Here is a 26,652-nt window from a genome sequence, read left to right as displayed (position 1 = left end):
GTCCAGTGTAGTTCCTCGAGGGCCGTTGTGGTATCAGTTTAACGGGGAATATACACAGCTGTGACTATAACCAAAGAGAATTATCTTAGGAGGTAATACTGTCGGCCTTTGATAGTGAGGTATTCTATGTCGGGTGAACAAAAGGACTTGAGTTTCTGTACGTTATCTCAATCACCTCCGCCTTTCTTCTTCCCGGAGAGTTCTTTATTCCTGTCTGCACGAGGCACTGAGAACCCAGCTGGCTGTTTGGACGGGGACAGTATATCCAGAGAGAGCCGTGATTCCGTGAAACCGAGTATGTTACAGTCCCTAATGTCTCTATGGAAGGAGATCCTCACCCTGAGCTTGTCTACTTTGTTGTCCAGAGACTGAACATTAGCAAGTAATATACTCAGAAGCGGTGGATGGTTTGCACGCCTCCTGAGTCTGACTAGAAGTCCTCTCAGAAATACCTCTTCTCCGCCGGCGGCGTCATGGAGCAGCCTCTGGGATAAGTTCAATTGCCCTGGGGGGTACGAATAAAAGATCCAATTCGGGGAAAGTCTTATTCCTGGACGTAATGCTGGTGAGTTACAGCCGCTCTGATATCCAGAAGTTATTTCCGGCTGTATGTAATAACACACACTTTCTGGAATAATAATTTAAGAAATAACACACACGCTTCTTGCTTAGGAGCAAGAAGCAAATCAAATCAAATTTTATTGGTCACATACACATGGTTAGCAGATGTTAATGCAAGTGTAGCGAAATGCTTGTGCTTCTAGTTCCGACCATGCAGTGATATCTAACAAGTAATCTAACAAAGCAAAGCTGCTATGTCTGTCGGCGCCATCTTGCTGTGTCATTTAGCCTACAGTATGTGCAGTCGGCCATTTACACTGAATATAAAAGCAACATGTAGTGTTGGTTCCATGTTTCATGAGCTGAAATTAAAGATCCCAGAAAATGTATATATGCACAAAAAACAGATTTCTCTGAGATGTTGGGCACAAATTTGCTTACATCCTTGTTAGTGAGCATTTCTCCTTTGCCAAGGTAATCCATCCACCTGACCGGTGTGTCATATCAAGAAGCTGATCAAACAGCATGATCATTACACAGGTGCACCTTGTGCATGGGACAATAAGGCCATTCAGTTTTGTAACACAACACAATGCCACAGATGTTTTGAGGGAGTGTGCAATTGGCATGCTGACTGCAGGAATGTCAACCAAAGCTGTTGCCAGAGAATTTAAATTTCATTTCTCTACCATAAGCCGCCTCCAATGTCGTTTTAGAAAATTTGACAATATGTCCAACCGGCCTCACAACCGCAGACCGCGTTTATGGTGTTGTGTGGGCGAGCGGTTTGCTGATGTCAATGTTATGAACAGAGTGCACCATGGTCACAGAGGGTTATGGTATAGGCAGGTATAAGCTACGGACAATGAAAACAATTGCTTTTTGTCGATGGCAATTAAATGCAAAGAGATACAAGGGACGAGATCCTGAGGCCCATTGTTGTACCGTCGTCACCTCATGTTTCAATATGATAATGCACAGCCCCATCTGTAGACAATTCCTGGAAACTGAAAATGTCCCAGTTCTTCCATGGCCTGCATACTCACCGGACATGTCACCCATTGAGCATGTTTGGGATCCTCTGCATCTACGTGGACAACAGCGTGTTCCAGTTCCCACCAATATCCAGAAACTTCGCACAGCCATTGAAGAGGAGTTGGACAACATTCCACAGGCGACAATCAACAGCCTGATCACCTCAATGTGAAGGATGAGGCAAATGGTGGTCACACCAGATACTGACTGGTTTCCTGATCCCTACCTATTTTTTAGGTGCCTATGACCAACAGATGCATATCTGTATTCCCAATCATGTAAAATCCATAGATTAGGACCTGAATTTATTTCACTTGACAGATTTCCTTATGTGAAATTGTTGCATGTTGTTTTATATTTTTGTTCAGTATATGTTAGGATATTGTCATCCTGTGAGAATAGCACCAGCTATGCTAACAACATTTAGCTTGCACAAACAAGACTGGCTATTTAAAGATGGCCTAAACGAATAAGTATTGAAGTATGTTTGGAAAATTGCAATTGGCTCAGAACAGGGCATCACGGCTGGCTCTTGGATGTACACAGAGAGCTAATATTAATAATATGCATGTCAATCTCTCCTGGCTGAAAGTGGAGGAGAGATTGACTTCATCACTGCTTGTATTTATGAGAGGTATTGACATGTTGAATGCAAGGAGCTGTCTGTTTGAACTACTGGCGCACAGCTCGGACACCCATGCATACCCCACAAGACATGCAACAAGAGGTCTCTACACAGTCCCCAAGTCCAGAACAGACTATGGGAGGCGCACGGTACTACATAGAGCTATGACTACATGGAACTCTATTCCACATCAAGTAACTGATGCAAGCAGTATAATTAGATTTCAAAAACATAAAAATACACCTTATGGAACAGCGGGGACTGTGAAGCAACACAAACATGGGCACAGACACATGCATGCACACACAAGATAGCATACGCACCAGACACACGTACACATGGATTTTGTTCTGTAGATTAGTGGTAGAGTAGGGGCCTGAGGGCACACAGTGTGTTGTGAATGTATTGGAATGTTTTTAAAATTGTCTAAACTGCCTTAATTTTTATGGACCCCAGGAAGAGTAGCTGGTGCCTTGGCAGCAGCTAATGGCGATCGATGATAAATGCAAATACAAATGTTTACTAAACACTTACCTAGCCCGTGAAATGTTGATATTTACAGTACTTGTCTGTCTTTCTGTGAAAGCTAGCTACTTTGTACCTCTTAGACATAGGAAGCTACACCCTACACAGTTATTCCAGAACAGTGACGACCTTGGTGTAGGTTTTCATCAAAAGATGAACAGTAGCAAAGGCCCACAGCCAGTCGAACAACCGGGGACACCTGGCATAAACAGGAAGAAGGAGAGGAACATGCTGTTTCTGTCGAGAGGCCTGCAAACCCTCACGTTCTACTCTGTTAGCCACACACCTGGAGTGTTTAACTTTAGAATCTACATTTTGTGTGTGTGTGTGTGTGTGTGTGTGTGTGTGTGTGTGTGTAACGGTGTAGGTTCCGTCCCTCTCTTTGCCCCAACCCGGGCTCGAACCAGGGACCCTTGCACACATCAACAACTGACACCCCACAACGCATCGTTACCCATCGCGCCACAAAAGCCGCGGCCCTTGCAACGCAAGGGGAAACCCTACTTCAAGTCTCAGAGCGAGTGACGTCACTGATTGAAACGCTATTAGCGCGCACCACCGCTAACTAACTAGCCATTTCACATCGGTTACGTGTGTGTGTGTGAGTGTGACAGAGAGACTAAAGAAGAGCACACGTCAGTTGAACTGTAAAATACCCCCAGGTGATAACCTGGTTAATATGATCCAATGATAGAACGCAGAAGTGAAACTAACCCCCTGATCTCTCTCTGCTCCTTCTTGTAGATGAGCGTGAGGCGGTGCAGAAGAAGACCTTCACCAAGTGGGTCAACTCCCACCTAGCCAGAGTGTCCTGCAGGATCACTGACCTCTATATGGACCTGAGAGATGGACGCATGCTCATCAAACTACTGGAGGTCCTCTCTGGGGAGAGACTGGTACGTTAGACTGATTTCCCAGTCACACACAGTAATAATTCACCTTAAAAAAATTATCTTATTTTTCAGGGTACACGTACAGTGCATTTGGAAAGTATTCAGACCGCTTTTTCTACATTTTGCTACGTTACAGCCTTATTCTAAAATGGATTAAAAAAAAATCCTCATCAATCTACACACAGTACCCCATAATGACAAAGCTGTTTGCAAATGTATTAACAATGGAAAAACTGGTATCACTTTTTTATATAAGTATTCAGACCCTTTTACTCAGTTGAAGCAGTAATTAGAGCTTCGAGTTTTCGTTGTCTTGGCTGTGTGTTTAGGGTCGTTGTCCTATTGGCAGGTGAACCTTCACCTCAGTCTGAGGTCCTGAGCACTCTGGAGCAGGTTTTCATCAAGGATCCCTCTTGACTTTGCTCCTTTCATCATTCCCTCGATCCTGACCAGTCTCCCAGTCCCTGCTGCTGAAAAACATCCCCACAGCATGATGCTGCCACCACCATGCTTCACCGTAGGAATGGTGTTAGGTTTCCTCCAGACGTGATGCTTGGCATTCAGGCCAAAGAGTTCAATCTTGGATTCATCAGATCAGAGAATCTTCTTTCTCATGGTCTGAGAGTCCTTTAGGTGGCTTTTGGCAAACTCCAAGCAGGCTGTTGTGTGCCTTTTACTGAAGAGTGGCTTCCATCTGGCCACTCTATCATAAAGGCCTGATTGGTGGAGTGCTGCAGAGATGGGAGAACCTTCCAGAAGGACAACTATCTCCACAGAGAAACTCTGGAGCTCTGTCAGAGTGACCATTGGGTTCTTGGTCACCTCCCTGACCAAGGCCCTTCTCCCCCGATTGCTTAGTTTGGCCGGGCAGCCAGATCTAGGAAGAGTCTTGGTGGTTACAAACTTCTTCCATTTAAGAATGATGGAGGCCACTGTGTTCTTGGGGATCTCCAATGCTGCAGAAATGTTTTGGTACCCTTCCCCAGATCGATGCCTCAACACAATCCTCTCGGAGCTCTACAGATAATTCCTTCGACCTCATGGCTTGGTTTTTGCTCTGACATGCGTTGCCAACTGTGGACCTTATATAGACAGATGTGTACCTTTCCAAATCATGTCCAATCAATTGAATTTACCACAGGTGGACTCCAATCAAGTTGTAGAAACATCAAGGATGATCAATGGAATCCAGATGCACCTGAGCTCAATTTTGAGTCTCATAGCAAAGGGTCTAAATATTTAGGTCAATAAGGTATTTCAGTTTTTTTGTTTTTAATTAATTTGCAAACATTTCTAAAAACCTGTTTTCACTTTGTCATTATGGGGTATTGATAAGGATATTTATTTATTTAATACATTTTATAATCAGATTGTAACGTCTCAAAATGTGGAAAAAGTGGGTCTGAATACTTTCCGAATGCAGTGTATATTTTTCTACTTGAAAGAGTATTTGTAGTCATAGTTGTGACTCATATTGCTCTTATCTGTGTTCTAATAATGGTGCAGCAGTATAACTCCCTCATCATATCTCACAGATTCAACATTATAAAACCAGGCACACCTTAACTGCTCTCTCCACCTCTGGTAAAGAATATATTTAAAGCAGCCCTGGTAAAGGCAAGGTCATGGTGTATATGTGGATACTATGGAGAGGTTATGAGTAAGGTTGCAAACCTACCAGTAATTTACCAAAGTTACCAGAATCTTTAGTCATTTTTGTAATTAACTGAATCTATGGCAGTCTATCGTGACTTGGGTCATTAATACTTGAATAACTTTTAAAACCTTCCAAATATTGAGTTGTACCCCTTTTGACCTCAGAACAGCCTCAATTCATCAGGTCATGGACTCTACAAGGTGTCGAAAGCGTTCCACAGGGATGCTGGCCAATGTTGACTCCAATGCTTCCCGCAGTTGTATGTCAAGTTGGCTGGATGTCCTTTGGGTGGTGAACCAGTCTTGAAAAACACGGGAAACTGTTGAGCTTGAAAAACCCAACAACGGTGCAGTTCTTGACATAAACTGGTATTCCTGACACCTACTACCATACCCCGTTCAAAGGCACTTAAATATTTTGTCTTGCCCATTCACTCTCTGAATGACACACAATCCATGTCTCAGTTGTCTTTAACCTGTCTCCTCCCCTTCATCTACACTGATTGACGTGGATTTAACGAGTGACATCAATAAAGGATCATAGCTTTCACCTGGTCAGTCTGTCATGGAATGAGCAGTGTGGTGTTCATTTTTTGTCAGATAGACCATATGGTTCAAGAGAAAATAGACTAATTATTGAAAAAAAGTATCTAATCAACAATGCCATTATTTTGCAACTCTTCCAACTGTTGACTTTTTTTAACAACTGCAACCAGTTTGAGCCAAGTCATTGACAATAAATACATATTCAAATAGTAAAATAAATAAGTGTGTAAAAACAATTATGGATATTTCATGCTGAAATCCTCATATTAAAAAATAACGGTATTCACTTAGTTAATAGTTTATATTTAGGATCAGCTTTGTCATTGTTTATTTTAATTAATTATTTTAGACGTGATCAGTCCACACAAAGGGCCTGAGATAATTACAGACGCCTATAATAATCTGAAGTACCCGAAAGGGTATTGTGATAAATTACATAAAATCCTTGAAAGATACCAAAAATGTAGTAGTTTACTGGTAAACTTTGAGTAACATATCCTCCCTTTGCAACCCTAGTTGCGAGCAGTTCAGTTGAGGACAGAGCAGAGAAGTAGAGATTTTACACTGCTAGAGTTTCAGACTGGGTCACAGATTGGGTTACAGGGATCATGTGGTCTCTCATGGAAACCTCATTGAGGCTTACACTGAACGATCCATCCAGGCATCTGTTGCTTGAGCAACAAAATTTGAAAATGTGATAAATTCATCTTACCCTAGTACAATAGAAATGCTCAAGCAACAGCTTCCTGGGTGGATCGTTCAGTTAACATCTGTGTCTGGTATTTATTTTATGAGGACCATTTTATACAGATTCTTCCCTAGTTTGTATTGGTATTTGACCATAATAAAGCACTGCTCCGCTTTTTTGACATTGTTATCAACAAAACAAGTCCTACAGGCCCTAGTGTTGTCGCACCTGGACTGCGGCCCAGTCATTTGGTCAAGTGCCACAGAGGGACATCGGCAAATTACAGTTGGCTCAGAACAGGCCTTCCCTGTAGCTCAGTTGGTAGAGCATGGTGTTTGCAACGCATGGTGTTTGCAACGCCAGGGTTGTGGGTTCGATTCCCACGGATGAAATGAAATGTATGCATTCACTACTGTAAGTCGCTCTGGATAAGAGCGTCTGCTAAATGACTAAAATGTAATGTAAATGTAAACAGAGCAGCACTGCTGGCCCTTAAATGTACACAGAGAGCTAACATCAATGACATGCATGTCAATCTCTCCTGGCTCAAAGTAGAGGACAGACTGACTGCATCACTACTTATCCTTGTGAGAGGTATTGACATGTTGAAAGCATCAAGCTGTCTGTTCAAACAACTAGCACACAGCTCAGACACCCATACATACCCCGCAAGACATACCACCAGATGTCTCTTCAAAGTCTGTGTGCTAGACCATGGAAGGCCCACAGTACTACATTGAGCCATTTATCTGATTTGAAAAAACGACACCTTATGGAACATCGCGGTTTGTGTGCGTCTGTATGCATCTACATGCTGTTGTTTGTATGTTTTGTATTGTACAAAAAAATAAAAAATAAACGTAACAGGAACAACGCAGACTGTGAAGAGACTCTACACACAAGTATATTTTAATATTGTTATATGGTGGTATTATAAACGTTGTGTTGTAGATATGTAGTTCCTCAATGATGTCATGTAGTTTCTTAATGATGTCATGATGTACTATCTTATTGTATCTGTTGTTGTGTGATATGCCTTAATGTGTTTAACCCAGGAAGAGTAGCTGCTGCCTTGGCAGGAACTAATGGGGTCCATAATAAATACAAAATGTGACAAACACAGACATACACGTTTATAACCTACATGAACCGCAAACACACTGATGCAGACCCAATTGTATACATTCAACGCACCAAGCATGTGCTCTAGCATGCAGTTAGACATACACACACAGACTGCTTACAATTGAATGCTAGAGGCCAAGCTAGGTTAGGAGACCTTATGCACAGACTGGAGTTAGATTAAGGCAAAACCAAAACATCAGCACGGTGGTGGTGGTGGTGGTGGTGGTGGCAGCAGCATGTGACGTCAGAGGGCAAACTTCACTCTGAGCCAATGAAATGTTCCAGCTTAGCAGCTGTGCTGAAGGAGGGGAGAGAAGCAATTATCACTGCAGAATTGCCACTAAAAAAAAGAGGTTTAGCAAAGTTGACGCTGATGGGTTTTATTAACTATGTCCCATTTTAGCTCACTCTCCCCTCACCCCTCCCTTCACCACCAGTGGCTTTTGAAAGGCAGCTCTCTGATGGACTCGTCTAGACAGCTCTGGAATCAAAATGCCATTAAGCCTGACTACAGCCCCTACCACATCCAGTAGATCGTGCCCTCCGTTGAGGCCATTCACGGGTCTTTGCTGTGAGAAAGATCTGACCACAGTTTCAACTCACTCACAGTGAATGCAGTCTACTGTTGTCCCTTCAAAATATGAGCTCTTCACTCTGAGATTTGAGCTTCTTTTGACCGCTACGAGGAAATGAGGCAAAAAAAAATACAGAATGGAAGAATTTCAAAAGCAGGCTTGCTATGATGGAGTGAAAGGGAAGGCAGAGGGAGAAATGATCAATGAGATCTTTGATATAGAAAGACTGGCGGAGTGGCCTACATGCTGTACAATGGAGTCCAGCAAAATGATCCCAACTCAAGCCAGCCTCCATTTCTCAACTGTTTCAGGAAGCGTAGGAATGCTGTGTAAGAGTTCACTCCACAGAACACTACATTAAAATGCCAGATGGGTATCTCTCTGATCTGGTGTTATTTGTGTTAGACAGAGGAGATACCCACTGGTGTTCTCCAGCTGTCTCAACAAGGCCAGGCCCTGAGTACTTCCTGGGTCATGACCCCTGGAAAATGGGTTCTAACCCTGGGGAAGCTCTGGATGACCTGTCTCTCTACATATGGCATCACAGGTCTGGAAGGACAGACGTTTCAGAGATCTCATTTCCTCTTGGTCATTTTAGGATTACTTAGTGTAACACATAAAAATACATGATATATTTGCACACACACACACTGAAGTCCCATAGATATGTCCTCATATAATGTACATCACTTTGTTCTTGTATAGACATTCTTAAATCTGCCTTCCTCAAGGATTAAAGAAGTCTGCTAAGTAGGTCATCAGCCCAGGGAGTCCTGCCTCAAGTCAAAATACACAAAACCAAACCATTTACATTGTTGGCAGTAGAACGCCAGAGATATGAAGGGTATGAGTGACACTAATGTAATTAGACTGTGCTAGTACAACCTCTGTCTCTCTTTCTTTCCCCTCCGCAGCCCAAGCCCACTAAGGGGCGCATGCGTATCCACTGCCTGGAGAACGTGGACAAGGCCCTGCAGTTCCTCAAGGAGCAGAGGGTCCATCTGGAGAATATGGGCTCCCACGACATTGTCGACGGCAACCACCGCCTCACCCTCGGCCTAATCTGGACCATCATCCTCCGCTTCCAGGTCAGCTGACAACCCAGTACACTCACTCACTCACGTATCGTGCATGTGCTGATTATAAAATGAGAGAGCACAGTTGGTAAAGGGATTACATTTTTATAAATTGTAATAAAAAAAATCGCACTTAAATCCACAGATGTGGGTCAATGTCACTCAAACTAAGACAGGAAGTGGGTTGCGTTTGTTTATTTGTATATCGAGAAAGTGCTGAGAGGTGGTGTTTATGTGCCTGTCACTCAATGAAGGTGGGTGCATTCCAGTGTGTGTGCACATATTTGTTCTATGTGTGTGTGTGCCAGCCTAAGTGCGCATATATATATATATATATATATATATATATATATATATATATATATATATATATATATATATATATATATATATATATATATATATATATATATATATATATATTATCTCTCTCTCTCTCTCGGTCTCTGTGTATAGTGGTTGTCTCGGTCTCTGTGTATAGTGGTTGTCTCGGTCTCTGTGTATAGTGGTTGTCTCGGTCTCTGTGTATAGTGGTTGTCTCGGTCTCTGTGTATAGTGGTTGTCTCGGTCTCTGTGTATAGTGGTTGTCTCGGTCTCTGTGTATAGTGGTTGTCTCGGTCTCTGTGTATAGTGGTTGTCTCGGTCTCTGTGTATAGTGGTTGTCTCGGTCTCTGTGTATAGTGGTTGTCTCGGTCTCTGTGTATAGTGGTTGTCTCGGTCTCTGTGTATAGTGGTTGTCTCGGTCTCTGTGTATAGTGGTTGTCTCGGTCTTGGTGTCCTGATGATGGCTGGTGCTGTTTGACCATTTTGTTATTCTGGGGTATGTGCTTCTCAGATCCAGGACATCAGAGTGGAGACAGAGGACAACAAGGAGAAGAAGTCTGCTAAAGATGCCTTGCTGCTGTGGTGCCAGATGAAGACTGCAGGGTGAGTGACCACAACACCAACAGCACCACCACCACCACAGCACCACTACAGCATCACCACAGCACCAACAGCTTGACGCACAGTCAGCAGAATAATCCAACACATTATGGTCAACAGATTGTGATCTAAAATATCAACAACATCAAGGGTATATGTGAAAACATATATAGGAACATTCTGACCTAGCCCTTGTATACTGGGTGTACAAAACATTAGGAACACTTTCCTAACATAGAGTTTCACCACCTTTTTGCCCTCAGAACAGCCTCAATTTGTCAGGGCATGGACTACAGGGTGTCGAAAGCGTTCCACAGGGATGCTGGCCCATGTTGACTCCAATGCTTCCCATAGTTGTGTCAAGTTGGCTGGATGTTGTTTGGGTGGTGAACCATTCTTGATACACACAGGAAACTGTTGAGTGTGGAAAACCCAGCAGCGTTGCAGTTCTCAAACTGGTGCGCCTGGCACCTACTACCCCGTTCAAAGGCACTTAAATCTCACCCTTTGAATGGCACAATTGTCTCAAGGCTTAAAAATCATTATTTCACCTGTCTCTCTCCTTCATCTACACTGATTGAAGTGGATGTGATCCATTTTTTTGAATCCATTTTGATTTCAGGCTGTAACACAACAACATGCAGAATAAGTCGAGGCGTATGAATACTTTCTGAAGGCCCTGTATATGGGTATGTCACAGCAGTCTCAGGAATCACATGGCCTTGAGAGAAAAACGCCTAGCATCACTGATATTTCACAATCAGTGCTGTGTTTAACACAAATGATTTGACTAAAGAGGATCTGTAGAGGAACACAGGGTGGGGACAGCAGAACCGATGAAATCCCAGCAAGGGTTTCACATCAGACATCACAGCCTAAATGTCAGACTGTTTAGAACAGCAGCATGAACAGCCCTGGGCTACATGCTTTGATAAGTCAATTCACTCATCAACAAAGCCAACACTGCTATAGCCCAGCTTCAAATAGAAAAATCACCTTAGTTAAACAAATGTTTAATAAAGAAAGGCATTGTGTTTAGAGTCAGAAGCGGGACATTTTTTATTAGCCATCTGTTTCACTGGCTGGAGATTTGATGTAAATATTACATATTCTTCAAAAGTCGCAACAAATTGCCACCTAAGATTTATCTTGACTGAGAGATTTTCTTTTAGTAAGACATAGGCCTATACACGAATAACTTTCACCTTCCTAATCTTGAGTTGTACCCCTTTTGCCCTCTGAACAGCCTCAATTCATCAGGTCATGGACTCTACTAGGAGTCTAAAGTGTTCCACAGGGATGCTGGCCCATGTTAACTCCAATGCTTCCCACAGTTGTGTCAAGTTGGCTGGATGTCCTTTGGGTGGTGAACCATTCTTGATAAACACGGGAAACTGTTGAGCGTGAAAAACCCAGCAGCGTTGCAGTTCTTGACATAAACTGGTATTCCTGACACCTACTACCATACCCCGTTCAAATACACTTAAATATTTTGTCTTGCCTATTCACTCTCTGAATGGCACACATACACTATCCATGTCTCAATTATCTAAAGGCTTAAACATCCTTCTTCAACCTGTCTCCTCCCCTTCATCTACACTGATTGAAGTGGATTTAACAAGTAACATCAATAAGGGATCATATCTTTCACCTGGATTCACCTGGTCAGTCTATGTCATGGAACGAGCAGGTGTTCTTAATGTTTTCTACACTCAGTGTATGTTTTTGTATCTGTTTTCCAGATATCCCAACGTGAACATTCACAACTTCAGCACCAGCTGGAGAGATGGCATGGCCTTCAACGCCATCCTCCACAAACACAGACCTGACCTGATAGACTTTGACAAGCTGAAGAAGTCCAACGCCCACCACAACCTGCAGAATGCCTTCAACCTGGCAGAGCAACACCTGGGCATCCACAAGCTACTGGACGTGGAGGGTTAGTACTGAGTACACGCACGTACGCACGCACGTACGCATGCACGCACACACAAATCCAAACACATCCACGCACACATACACACACCCACACACGCAATACATGCACACACCCACACACATGCACATGCAATACACACACACACACACACACACACACACACACACACACACATACATGCACACGCAATACACACACACACACACGCACTCACAATACATGCACACACAGACATACTTAACTTGCATTACACACTTAGAATATAGTCATCGGTGCGTGACTCTGAACTGTTGTACATAATCATGGAATACCATAGCCTGGTGGAAAACAACATACAGTTTACAGAACAGTGAGGAGGCGGAGGCTGCTTACACTTCTGTAACATACTGTGCTCTATCCCTGTCTCTCATGCACCTGTCAGTGTTTTATACCATTATGACAGTACATGAATAATCACGCATTTTCGCCTCACCTAATTATGCTCTTACAGTATGCCTGTATGAATACATGACCACTTGAAAACTGTTACTACTGTATAACGCTTGCAGAAACCACTTCATGAGTAGTTTGAGAGGCTGTTACTTCTGGGTCTTACTTTAATGTAGTTCACAGGGTAGCTGACAGCCCCATTATGGGGACAAGTACAAACAGAAAGGCACTGCTAGAGCTCGTCCTTTTCCAGTGTGACAGAGTAATGGCTGTCTTAAATGCCCAGTGCAGACGTTTTTATCTCAATATCAAATCCTTTCTGGGTAACAATTAACTACCTTACTGTGATTGTTTTTAATAAAACAATAACATAAAATACTCCAGAACTACATCCCACCAAAAGGCAGCCATTTCAGGCAGTCTTTTCAAAAACCTCTTACATATATCTAAATCATGTTTTTGACTGCACAGGGCCTTTAAATATTTTATAAGAGGTGGTTTTGAGATCTCAGCATGTCTTCTCAGAGGCCTGCAGTGAGGGGAACAAAGACTGAGGCGTGAGAACGCTCCCGTGTATTGTTCTGATGGAAAATAGCCCTCTACTCCAACCACCTCCCTCCTAAACATGGCTCCTAAATCAAATAAATGCAGTTTTTCTCAGCCGAGCAGCACGGAAGCCAAACCCTCTGTTGATGTCTGAAGATTAAGGAAACATGGAAGAGTCAAAGCTGTTTTTGTCTGACTCTTAGTGTGTATGTGTGTACAGATATCAGCGTGGACCACCCGGATGAGAAGTCCGTCATCACCTATGTTGTGACCTACTACCACTACTTCTCCAAAATGAAGGCTCTGAAGGTGGAGGGAAAACGTATTGGGAAGGTGAGGGGTCAGAGTTCATATGTCCCCAATCTGAATCACAAGAGAACAAAGTCTCATATCCTATACTTCTCCAAGTACACTCATTCCCTTAGATCAGTGGTTCACAAACTTTTTATAGTCCCGTACTCCTTCAAATATTCAACCTCCAGCTGCGTACCCCCTCTAGCACCAGGGTCAGCGCACTCACAAATGTTGTTTTTTGCCACCATTGTAGTCTGCCACACACACACACTATACAATACATTTATTAAACATAAGAATGAGTGTGAGTTTTTGTTAGAACCCGGCTCATGGGAAGTGACAAAGCTCTTAAAGGACCAGGGCACAAATAATAATATAATAATAATCAATAATTTTGCTCTTTATTTAGCCATCTTACATATAAAACTATTTGTTAATCGAAAATGGTGAATACCTCACCACAGGTTAATGAGAAGGGTGTGCTTGAAAGGATGCACATAACTCTGCAATGTTGGTTTGTATTGGAGAGAGTCTCAGTCTTAAATCATTTCCCACACACAGTCTGTGCCTGTATTTTGTTTCATGCTAGTGAGGGCCGAGAATCCACTCTCACATATGTACGTGGTTGCAAAGCGCATCAGTGTCTTAACAGCGCCAAGGCCGGATACTCTGAGTGCAGCCAAATCCAGAAATCTGGCAGTGGCTTCTGATTAAATTAAGTTTTCACAGAACCGCTTGTTGCAATTTCGATGAGGCTCTCTTGTTCAGATATTGGTAAGTGGACTGGAGGCAGGGTATGAAAGGGATAACGAATCCAGTCGTTTGTGTCATCCGTTTTGGGCAAGTACCTGTGTAATTGTGTACCCAACTCACTCAGGTGCTTCGCTATATCACATTTGACATTGTCCGTAAGCTTGAGTTCATTTGCACACAAAATATCATACAATGATGGAAAGACCTGTGTGTTGTCCTTGTTAATACAGACAAAGAGCTCCAACTTCATAATCATAGCCTCGATTTTGTCCCGCACATTGAATATAGTTGAGGAGAGTCCCTGTAATCCTAGATTCAGATCATTCAGGTGAGATAAAACATCACCCAGATAGGCCAGTCGTGTGAGAAACTCGTCATCATGCAAGCGGTCAGATAAGTGAAAGTTATGGTCAGTAAAGTAAGCTTTAAGCTCGTCTCTCAATTTAAAAAAAACATGTCAATACTTTGTCCCTTGATAACCAGTGCACTTCTTCTGTATGTTGTAAAAGCGTTACATGGTCGCTGCCCATATCATTGCATAGTGCAGAAAATACACGAGAGTTCAGGGGCCTTGCTTTAACCAAGCTACGTTTGGCTACATACGGACCGTTAGTGGAATTCCAGCGAGAGAGTAACGGTTAATGTGATTGGATGTTAATTATTTGACCAGGTTACCTGTATTTGACATTGGGATGTTATTCGCTGAACACTAGATGGTTTAATTTTATTTTTGGCAGTGAAACAAGGCTACTCAGGCGTGAGGAAAAAAAACTTCACCAAAATGTATAGCCCCGTTGGAAAATATAAATGTACTGTTTGTAAATGTGAAGAGTTTGGGAATGCCTGCCTTAGATACTCAAAGCATATTTCCCACAGTAGCTGTAATCAGTATAAAATGCATGTACTCTTCTACTGATTCACCACCTTCATCTCCCAGGTGCTGGACAATGCCATTGAGACAGATAACATGATTCAGAAATATGAGAGTCTGGCCTCTGACCTCCTGGAATGGATTGAACAGACCATCATCATCCTCAACAACCGCAAGTTTGCCAACTCCTTAGTTGGGGTGCAGCAACAGCTTCAGGCCTTCAACACCTACCGTACCGTGGAAAAGCCCCCCAAGTGAGACACACTTAAATGCACATGCGCAAACACATCAGATTTCAAATATTGTCTTCCACTATGTCCTCTACCTACCTCCCAAATTTCCCACACACTTCATACCATCAGCTTGACTTGGAATTTACTGAAATATTACAGTATCTGTTCCCAGAATTGACTCACCATGGACATAACTGAAACAATCAGGGATTTTATATGTGTAGACCTTATTACTTGTCTACACTTGTATCAGATTCACAGCTGGAATTTCACCATGTGAACTAATGCCTCTTGGTTCTGAGAAGTAACTTCAAAGAAAAGACAAACCCACACACTCCTCTTGCTAGTATCACTTTTGTTTTATTCAAGCTTCGTGTTGGCCTCTTGGCCTGCAGGTTGACGTTTGTCTTAAATCTTTTCTTGGAGGCAGCACTGAGCGATTTCTGCTAGATGAGCAAGTTGCAAAGTTAAAATTGGCTAGATTGTAAAAATTAATTAAAACAAAAAGCTTTTTGGTCTTCATTTAAGGTTAGGATTAGGCATTAGGGTTGACAGTTAAGGTTAGGGTTAGGTTTAAAATCAGATTGTATGACTTTGTGGCTGTGCCAGCTAGTGACCACTCTGCAGAGCTGCCTCCAGAACAAGATTCATGATGAAAAACACTAACCTGCTCTTGGCCTTGGTGTTCCTCAAAGCTTTTTTCAGCATTCAATTTTTTCATTCTGAGAGGTGGCTAAAAGCAAAGCTTGTTCAGACAAATGTTTCAGCCTGTTGAAATTGACTTTAGCACCATTTCTACAGAGGCAACAATGTCACCCCTACTGCTGACAAAATATATCTTCTTCTGTGGCCTGCTGGCAGGAAAATAATGCTTATCTTTTTGTTGATAGCTGGAGTTGCATGGGTCAAGGCAAAAGCCACCAGCCATTAGAGTGGAATTGGGCTAATCTCCCCGATCAGGTTTACACTCAACATTACAATTCTGTTATTCTCTTTGTGTTTCTGTCAGGTTCACAGAGAAGGGCAACCTGGAGGTTCTCCTCTTCACCATTCAAAGTAAGATGAGGGCCAACAATCAGAAGGTCTACATGCCACGGGACGGCAAACTCATCTCAGACATCAACAAGGTGAGACCTAGTGCTCCTTAATAAAGAACAGGCTTATCTCAACAGCCTGACCAAAACAAACACTCAGAAACCCTTGTGTCCAGGATTAGGTTAGAGTTGATTACAGTGATTGACAGACAGTTTAAGGGCGGTAAGCTGATCGACAGAGGGTTCAAGTAGATTTTATGGATAGACATGGTGGTTTCTGTGAGTTTAGTATAGTTAATGACAGGAAGATTTACTTTGCTTTGGGGGATTGTACAGCTGCTAGGTGGGTTTAGTTTACATCACCATAGCTACCAAGGATAGTGGGAGTGAACTTCGGGAGAAGAGGGAATGGGGTGGGGGCGGGAACTGCAGCAACGCTATGAGCTGGTGGCTGGGGTGCGGCGGGCGGTATAGTAGCCGATCAGGGGCGCCGGAGGGCGACATCCACTTGTCAAAATACTGCCCCATTTCAAGTGCCGCCGTAGGTGACCGGCCCTGAGTACAGTAGATGTATTAGGTCCATAGAGTTCTGAACGGTGAACCTGTATGACCGTTACTTGAACGTGTGTCTGTCAGGCTTGGGAGAGGCTGGAGAAGTCGGAGCATGAGAGGGAGCTGGCGCTGAGGACGGAGCTGATTCGTCAGGAGAAACTGGAGCAGCTGGCCCGCCGCTTCGACCGCAAGGCCGCCATGAGAGAGACCTGGCTGAGTGAAAACCAACGCCTCGTCTCGCAGGTAACACACACTCATGAAAAACACACTCATTGATACACACACAAACAATGACACTACTCCTACTGTACATTGTCTACTTGAACTGTATTGGTTCATAGCCATCATCCGCTCTGGTCATGGTCATGGACAATGAAGTCATTTACTCCCCTGTCTCATCCTCATGATGTTCACCCATGTAATATCTCCCTGGTAGTTCTATACAGACCCATGTAATATCTCCCTGGTAGTTCTATACAGACCCATGTAATATCTCCCTGGTAGTTCTATACAGACCCATGTAATATCTCCCTGGTAGTTCTATACAGACCCATGTAATATCTCCCTGGTAGTTCTATACAGACCCATGTAATATCTCCCTGGTAGTTCTATACAGTTAGATACAACCACATAAGTCACCTCACTCCTTTCTCTCTCTCCCTCCCTCCGTTAGGACAACTTTGGCTTCGACCTGCAGGCAGTGGAGGCTGCCACCAAGAAGCACGAGGCCATCGAGACGGACATCGGCGCCTACGAGGAGCGTGTGCAGGCTGTGCTCTCTGTGGCCAAGGAGCTGGAGGCGGAGAACTACCACGACATCAAGCGCGTGACTGCGAGGAAGGACAACGTGCTGCGTCTGTGGGAGTACCTGCTGGAGCTGCTGAAGGCCCGGCGCACCCGTCTGGAGATGAACCTGGGCCTGCAGAGGGTCTTCCAAGAGATGCTCCACATCATGGACTGGATGGACGAGATGAAGGTGAGGAAGATGGTGATGATTGAGGGATAGATTGGGGACAATGTGGTTGGACGGTGCGGTAAGAATTGTCACATTTTGTGATGTATGAGCAACTATCTTTGGCTTAGTTACATTGCCCACTATTGACCCCAGTGACCTGTGATCTTCCTGACCATGTTGCTGTACCCTGTATCTTCAGATGCTGCTGCTGTCCCAGGACTACGGGAAACACCTGCTGGGAGTGGAGGACCTGCTGCAGAAGCATGCTCTGGTGGAGGCTGATATCGCCATCCAAGCCAACCGCGTCAAAGCCGTCAACAACAACGCTCAGAAGTTCGCCATCGATGCAGAGGGTGAGTCACGTGCTGGGATTAGTCAGTTTTGGGTGGTAGGTGATTGATTTTTGCTCTCTCTGTGGGTGATATCTGTAGGCTATATTTGGATGGAGCGTAAAAGCAGGCGAGATTAGAGATTAATTGTATCCTTAAGGGTATAGCTATACACTGAGTGAACAAAACATTATGAACACCTGCTCTTGCCATGACATAGATTGACCAGGTGAATGTTATGGTCCCTTATTAATGTCACTTGTTAAATCCACTTCAATCAGTGTAGATGAAGGGGATGAGACAGGTTAAAGAAGGATCTTTAAGTCTTGAGACAATTGAGACATGGATTGTGTATCTGTGCCATTCAGAGGGTGAATGGGCAAGACAAAATATTTAAGTGCCTTTGAACGGGTTATGGTAGTAGGTGCCAGACGCACTGGTTTATGTCAAGAACTGCAGCACTGCTGGGTTTTTCACGTTCAACAGTTTCCCATGTGTATCAAGACTGGTCCACCACCCAGAGGACATCCAGCCAACTTCACACAACTGTGGGAAGCATTGGAGTCAACATGGGTCAGCATCCCTGTGGAAGGCTGTCTACACCTTGTAGAGTCCATGTCCCAACGAATTGAGGCTGTTCTGAGGGCAAAAGTGGTGCCAGTCAATATTAGGAAGATGTACTTAATGTTTTGTACACTCAGTGTATATTCCTATTGTATAATCCAAGACAATGCTGCCACCTGTCAAGAAATAAGTCCTTGTTCTTTGTCAGGTATATAAGCTTGTATTTTCAGTTGAAATGATAGAGGTGTTCTGAGTTGACGTGTTCCTGTCCCCCCTTTTAGGCTACAAGCCCTGTGACCCCCAGGTGATCCGGGACCGAGTGGCCCACATGGAGTTCTGCTACGCAGAGCTGAGCCATCTGGCCGCCGAGCGCTGCGCCCGCCTGGAGGAGTCCCGCCGCCTCTGGAAGTTCTTCTGGGAGATGGCCGAGGAGGAGGGCTGGATCCGGGAGAAGGAACAAATCCTGTCCTCGGAGGACTGTGGCAAGGACCTGACGGGCGCCGTGCGCCTGCTGAGCCAGCATCGCGCCTTCGAGGACGAGATGAGCGGTCGCGCTGGCCACTTGCAGCAGACCATCAAACAGGGAGAGGAGCTGGTGGCCGCCGACCACTTCGGAGCCGACAAGATCCGCAAACGCATCCAAGACATTCAGGCGCAGTGGGCGGCCCTGGAGGGGCTGTCTGCAGTCAGGAAGGCCCGGCTGGAGGAGGCCTGCAACCTGCACCAGTTCCAGGCTGACGCCGACGACATCGACGCCTGGATGCTGGATGTTCTCCGCATCGTGTCCAGTGCCGACGTTGGCCACGACGAGTTCTCCACCCAGGCCCTGGTCAAGAAGCACAAGGACGTGGCCGAGGAGATCACCAGCTACCGACCAGTCATCGACGCCCTGCACGAGCAGTCCAAAACCCTACCCAAGGAGCAGACTGGCTCAGAAGAGGTGCAGGGGCGCCTGGCAGGCATTGAAGAGCGCTACAAGGAGGTGGCTGAGCTGACCCGGCTGAGGAAGCAGGCCCTGCAGGATGCCCTGGCCCTCTACAAGATGTTCAGCGAGGCGGACGCCTGTGAGGTGTGGATCGATGAGAAGGAGCAGTGGCTCAACAGTATGGAGATACCAGAGAAACTGGAGGATCTGGAGGTGGTTCAGCACAGGTAAAGACACCCAGCCTAAACATGCTTATCGAGTTCAGATGCATTATGTCAGTTGATCAATTTGGAGATCTGTTGTCATTTCAAGACAGCCCTTTCTCTTGAGGCAGACTTGAGACATAGAACTCCCACAGTGAAACCCCTGTGCTAAGGAAATTCAGAATATTTCCCATCATGTTTGCAATAACTTTGTATGTCTGTCAGAGCTAGAATTAAATGGATGTTCTCCCGGCGGTTTGACTGGACATTGGAATGTAGCACATTGGAAGGGATCTGTGAAACAAATACTTTTTATGCCAGCTAGGGTGGGCAAGCTGTGGAAACTAGAATCCTATAATTCACTTCCCACTTAGCAACAGAGCCTACAATGTTTTAAAGCCAAATCATTCTAAAGTCTTCCCACACTGAGAAGAAACGGGCTGTGTCCTCAGTTAGCTTAGTGTTTTGGACAGTAGTTCAATGGCTTGTTTACTCCGTGTGTCTCTGGTCTGAAATGATGTCTCCCCCTCCACACTGTTTACTCACTGTCCACCGCATGGAACCATTCCCAGACTCCTGTTTCATTGGCTGTGCTTCTATATACTGACAGCTGGAACATGGCATTACAGTTTAGCTGGAAACAAAGCATGTTAACAGAATTAACATTAAGATCACATTGTTTCCTTCTGCTTATGTACAGTACACTCATTGCTCCTCTACACCGCTCTCTACCCCCTCTCTAAACCTCCTCCCCCCTTCTCTACCCCCTCTCTCTACCTGCTCCCTCTCTCTACCACCTCCTCACCCTATTCTATACCCATCTCTCTACCCCTCCCTCTACCACCACCTCCCCCTCTCTACCCCGTCCTTTCACCTCCACCCCTCTCTCTACCTCCTCCTCTCCCATTCTATGTTCATCTCACCCCCTCTCTACCCCCTCTCTCTACCACCTCCTCTGCCTCCCCCTCTCTTCCTCCTTCCCTTCTCTCTACCTCCCCCTTTCTATTCCCTCTCTCTACATCCTCCTCCCCTTCTCTACCTCCCCCTCTCTACATCCTCCTCCCCCTCTCTACCTCCCCCTCTCTACCATCCTCCTCCCCCTCTCTACCTCCCCCTCTCTACCACCTCCTCCCCCTCTCTACCTCCCCCTCTCTACCACCTCCTCCCCCTCTTTACCTCTCCCCTCTCTACCACCTCCTCCCCCCTCTCTACCACCTCCACCCCCTCTCTCTACCTCCTCCTCCCCCTATTCTACTTCCCTCTCTACCTTCTCCTCCCCCTATTCTACGCTCCTCTGTCTACCTCCTCCCCCCCTCCACCCCCTCCTCCCCCCTCTCCACCTCCCCCCCACCCCCCTCTCTCTACCCCCCTACCCCCTCTGTCTACCACCACCTCACCCTTTCTACCCCCTCTCTCTACCTCCTCTACCCCCTCTCTCTACCTCCTACTCCCCTCTCTGTATCTCCACCTCCCCCTCTATTACTCCCCCTTCTCCTCCCCTTCTGTACCCCCTCTTCCCTCGCAGGTTTGAGAGTCTGGAGCCAGAGATGAACAATCAAGCATCCCGCGTTGCTGTGGTGAACCAGATTGCTAGGCAACTAATCCACAGTGGTCACCCCAGTGAGAAGGAGATCAAAGCCCAACAGGACAAACTCAACACCAGGTAGAGTAACATCCTACATCAATCTCAACACCAACTACAGTTAACCTCAGTTAAAAACCTCTAGTGGAAATGTACTCTCCCCTGACTGTGTGTGTTTCTACGTCACTCCAGATGGAGCCAGTTCCGTGACCTAGTTGACCTGAAGAAAGACTCCCTCAACTCAGCTCTGGGTGTGCAGAACTACCACCTGGAGTGCAATGAAACCAAGTCGTGGATCCGTGAGAAGACCAAGGTGATCGAGTCCACCCAGGAGCTGGGCAACGATCTTGCTGGGGTCATGGCCCTTCAGCGCAAACTCACCGGCATGGAGCGTGACCTGGCTGCCATCGAGGACAAGCTGGGAGAACTGGGGAAGGAGGGGGAGTGCCTGGCGACTGAGCACCCTGACCAGGCCCAAGGCATCATGGGTCGTCTGGGGGAGATCACAGGGGTGTGGGATGAGATGAAGGGCACCTTGAAGAATCGCGAGGAGTCTCTGGGCGAGGCCAGCAAGCTGCAGCAGTTCCTCCGGGAGCTAGATGACTTCCAGTCATGGCTGTCCAAGACCCAGACGGCCATCGCCTCAGAGGACATGCCCAACACACTGACGGAGGCCGAGAAGCTTCTGGCGCAGCACGAGGGCATCAAGAACGAGATCCGCAACTACGAGGAGGACTACCAGAAGATGAGGGACATGGGTGAGATGGTGACCCAGGGCCAGACGGACGCCCAGTACATGTTCCTGAGGCAGAGGCTGCAGGCCCTGGACACGGGCTGGAACGAGCTGCACAAGATGTGGGAGAACCGTCAGAACCTACTGTCCCAGTCCCATGCCCACCAGCTGTTCCTCAGGGACACCAAGCAGGCTGAGGCCTTCCTCAACAACCAGGTAACATCACATTGCACACTTCAATCGTGCTGACCCCATTTAGTCGACTGGTAGATTGTTTGGTTGATAGGCTGTTGGTTGACCGAGATTTCTTTTGTCGAGCAGTAGCAACATTTTTTTAAATAATTAATGGTGTTCAAGACAATGGTCTGATTCGCGCCTGTCTGAGTGGGCTAATCCGTTGGGAGTCCATCATTCTAAGATGTGCTACTGAAATTGTATATGGTTATATTACATAATTTTATAGCATGCGCTAAAATACAAATCGTATAGAGAGAAATAGTCCTATAATTCCTATAATAACTACAACCTAAAACTCATTATCTGGGAATATTGAAGACTCATGTTAAAAGGAACCACCAGCTTTCTCATGTTCTGAGCAAGGGACTTAAACGTTAGCTTTTTTACATGGCACATATTGCACTTTTACTTTCTTCTCCAACACTTTGTTTTTGCATTATTTAAACCAAATTAAACATGCTTCATTATTTATTTGAGGCTAAATTGATTTTATTGATTTATTATATTAAGTTAAAATAAGTGTTCATTCAGTATTGTTGTAATTGTCATTATGCAAATAAAAAAACAAAAAATGGCTGAATAATCGGCATCGGGGGTTTTTGGTCCTCCAATAATCGGTATCGGTATCGGCGTTGAAAAATCATAATCGTTCGACCTCTAGTTGAGAACAATGCGGCGGAGGCAGAAGTGGAGTTAGGAGATGAGAAAACAGCCCTTGCCTTAATTGTCTAAGAAAAGTGAGGAGATAAGAATTTGCCTGGCTGTATAAATGATCCATGCTGAGCTGTAATAAAGGCTTAACACTTTTTTTCTTTAGAACAGCCTCTCTGGTATTAGGAAAATAATATTTATAATAATAATAACCCTCTTTTTTTTCTTTATCTCCTTCTTATTACTATTATTATGATCCTCATTGTAATAAGTAATATCATCATTAGTAGGCTTAGTATAGCAGCCTTGTATAACCACCATCGAGCTGTAGGCCTAAGAGCACATCCTGTTTAGTCTTAATACCGTAACTTACTTATGCCTATATTTCAATACTTATATAGGCTACCTTTCCATCAAACGTTCATTCATGTCAGCACACGGCATACGATTTGAAATGTAATCAAGAATTAGTTTTAAAATAAAATAACAAAGCGACCCTTGAATAATTAGCGTAAACAATTAATAAACCATGTCGGCAATTGCAGTCAATAATGCATGCGACTGTTTTTAGTCTTTGCTGTAATAAAGGCTTTCCCAAAAATAAACTTTACAACAGTCTCTCTGGCACGCTTATCATTTAGTGTTTACGTTGTTCCAAACAGTCAGAAAAATGATATGGTAATCTAACTGCACCTGTTTGACACACGTAATATGGACGCAGTGCATCTCCAGTATTTTCCACAACTAGTCACATTTATTCCACACATCTAACTTCACCTTTACCTCTTGAGCAACCAAACATTCCTCCATTTCGAGTTTATTTGTCACGTCATCTGCATCCATTTTGGTGTCATGTGTTTGGAGTTTGTTATAACCAATGTATTTAATGTGATTATGATGTGCTATAGGTCAGGCCCTATTGGTCAGATGCATTCATGCATCACTTAAAGAGAGAAAGGGTTGAGGGAATAGGGAACGTTTTTCCCAAACAAATTTCAGTAACAGAACTTTTCAATCTGAAATGGCTGTAATTATGTTGCAGCTTCAGCAACACAGACAGTGCGATAAACACTGTTGATGTTCTGTGGTGGTCGCTGCAGCAGGGAGAGACAATGGGTGCTACTTAGATAGTCACTCGCTTACATTTTTTTAACACAGCGCAGCAAGTCTGAGCCCGGCACAATCAAATCAATTGCGGTCAGACTCCCTATAGTCATTCGTCTTAATTATTTCATCAAATGCTTTGTTTAAATCATCAGACAGGCTCAGTACATAGTTGATTTGATTGAAACACATAGGACGTGTCTATATATGGGAAAATACACGTTTTAACAATTCAACCAATCTATTGGTCGAAAGAACAGAAGACTCTCGGTCATCAAGGGAAAGCACTACACTTCTGCCCATTTTTGTCGCAGACAAATGGCAGTGAGCAAACTAACCTGAACATTTTGAATAAATGCGATAGCACAGTGTACAAAGTGAGCTCTCGGTACTGCAACTCGCCATTGCATCATACATCACACTGTTAATGTTAACTTTAGTTAAATAATGGCCTACACACAAATTGTTAAAGAAAGTATGCGTGTGTGTGTGCGCAATTATCAGTGTGTGTGCGCATTCCTGTGTGGTCTAGCCGAGGGGTTGAACCCCTCATTTATTAGAGTGATGCTAAGAGGCAGACAGCTCTATTAGTCAGATCACTGTCTGGGGCTTCAGCTGGACCACACTGTCTGGGGCTTCAGCTGGACCACACTGTCTGGGGCTTCAGCTGGACCACACTGTCTGGGGCTTCAGCTGGACCACACTGTTCAGCGCTACCGCTCACATCCCAGCCAATCAGACGCATGCACACACACACCTCTGTTGGCTCAGTCCTCTGGAAAGATTTCTGAGAGAAACACCATATCCGCTGTTACTGTGCTACGGTAGGCTACAGTACATGGGAGTCACCTGCATGTTCTTGACCAAGAGTCGAATGGCACACTCACTGACGCCGCTACTGTCCGCCTCCTTCCTCATTCCCTCTCTTTCCCTGCCTCGCTCCTCTCTCTCGCTCCTCTCTCTCTCAGGAGTACGTGCTGGCCCATACAGAGATGCCCAGGACTCTGGAGGGGGCAGAGGGAGCCATTAAGAAGCAGGAGGACTTCATGACCACCATGGACGCCAACGAGGAGAAGATCAAAGCTGTGGTGGACACTGGACGCAGGCTGGTCAGCGATGGAAACGTCAACGCTGACCGCATCCAGGAGAAAGTGGACTCTATCGATGAGAGGTATTAGATACTTTGTTAAAAGCGCTATACAATTTGATTTATTGTGTATGTGGAGAACTGGTGCTGATTTTGTGGTAGCCATCATTACCTATACATTTTTTAAAACAGCTGTTTCTGAGCTCTTACCTCTCTCTGTGCTAAATATATAATGTTTTAACCCCTGTCTGTCTGTGTGTGTGTGTTTGAAGACATAAGAATAACCGTATGGCGGCCAGTGAGCTTCTCTGTAAGCTGAAGGATAACAGAGACCTGCAGAAGTTCCTCCAGGACTGCCAAGAGGTGAGCTGCCCCCCATCACACCCATATAACATACCCCTCACCTACTCTCTGTGTGTGTGTGTGTGTGTGTGTGTGTGTGTGTGTGTGTGTGTGTGTGTGTGTGTGTGTGTGTGTGTGTGTGTGTGTGTGTCTCACTAATTGGCTCTTTGGTGTGTGCAGCTGTCCCTGTGGATCAATGAGAAGATGCTCACGGCTCAGGACATGTCGTACGACGAAGCCAGAAACCTCCACAGCAAATGGCTCAAACACCAGGCGTTCATGGCCGAGCTGCAGTCCAACAAGGAGTGGCTGGACAAGATCGAGAAGGTCAGTGACTTAATGACGGATATCTTCTCTTTGACAATTTCATTGCACATGTCCCCTCCCTTGAGATTTGTGTTGTTTGTTTTGTGCGAGTGAGTGTGTGCGCGTGTGCGCGTGTGTGTGTGTGTGTGTGTGTGTGTGTGTGTGTGTGTGTGTGTGTGTGTGTGTGGAAGTAGTTCTTTTTTTAGCTCATAACTTGTTGTTGATGCTTATACTCCACACTTCCCTCCAGTCTGATAAGAACAGCTCTCTCCTTTAGTCCTTAATGCAGAGCGAGTCATAACAACCACGTGGGCTATTTAAGCAATAAGGCACGAGGGGGGTGTGGTATATGGCCAATATACCAAGGCTAAGGACTGTTCTTGGATACAGCCCTTAGCCATGGTATATTGGCCATATACCACAAACTCCCGAGGTGCCTTATTGCTATTATAAACTGGTTACAAACATATTTTTTTTGTCATACCCGGCTTTCAGCCAATCAGCATTCAGGGCTCGAACCACCCACTTTATAATACAGTTTATTTTTATCGCTTTGGTACTATTTCACAAGTATGTAGTACATTTTCACAACTCTTAGTACAAAACTCCAAACTGGTAACGCAGCCCGTCTTTCATTCAAAACCTGTCATTGTGCATTCGTTTGGATTGTAAACATCTCTCACTACACAACCATTGCTTAAAAATATACATTTATTGTGAAATGTAATGAGAACGTTGGTTCCCAAAACACAAC

The 26,652-nt window shown here is 44.8% G+C and overlaps 1 protein-coding gene across 2 annotated transcripts in view; it reads left to right on the top strand.

Annotated features, from left to right (window-relative positions):
- LOC100380625 (spectrin beta chain, non-erythrocytic 1) overlaps positions 1-26,652 on the top strand; it is a 134,618-nt gene that overhangs the window by 68,457 nt on the left and 39,509 nt on the right. For both annotated transcript variants that reach the window (XM_014154853.3, XM_014154852.3), the window contains 16 exons: positions 3,491-3,642; positions 9,144-9,317; positions 10,141-10,232; positions 11,972-12,168; positions 13,364-13,476; positions 15,128-15,315; positions 16,304-16,421; positions 16,965-17,123; positions 17,554-17,856; positions 18,035-18,188; positions 19,010-19,880; positions 21,382-21,519; positions 21,631-22,387; positions 25,132-25,334; positions 25,523-25,613; positions 25,773-25,919. In XM_014154853.3, the coding sequence (XP_014010328.2) occupies positions 3,491-3,642; positions 9,144-9,317; positions 10,141-10,232; positions 11,972-12,168; positions 13,364-13,476; positions 15,128-15,315; positions 16,304-16,421; positions 16,965-17,123; positions 17,554-17,856; positions 18,035-18,188; positions 19,010-19,880; positions 21,382-21,519; positions 21,631-22,387; positions 25,132-25,334; positions 25,523-25,613; positions 25,773-25,919 (3,857 nt within the window). The remainder of the gene's footprint in view (positions 1-3,490; positions 3,643-9,143; positions 9,318-10,140; positions 10,233-11,971; positions 12,169-13,363; positions 13,477-15,127; positions 15,316-16,303; positions 16,422-16,964; positions 17,124-17,553; positions 17,857-18,034; positions 18,189-19,009; positions 19,881-21,381; positions 21,520-21,630; positions 22,388-25,131; positions 25,335-25,522; positions 25,614-25,772; positions 25,920-26,652) is intronic.

This window comes from Salmo salar, chromosome 18 (assembly GCF_965601325.2).
Source record: "Salmo salar chromosome 18, fSalSal1, whole genome shotgun sequence".
NCBI classification, from domain to species: Eukaryota; Metazoa; Chordata; class Actinopteri; order Salmoniformes; family Salmonidae; genus Salmo; species Salmo salar.
Note: the sequence above shows the minus strand (reverse complement) of the source record. Positions and strands in the feature narration are given on the sequence as shown.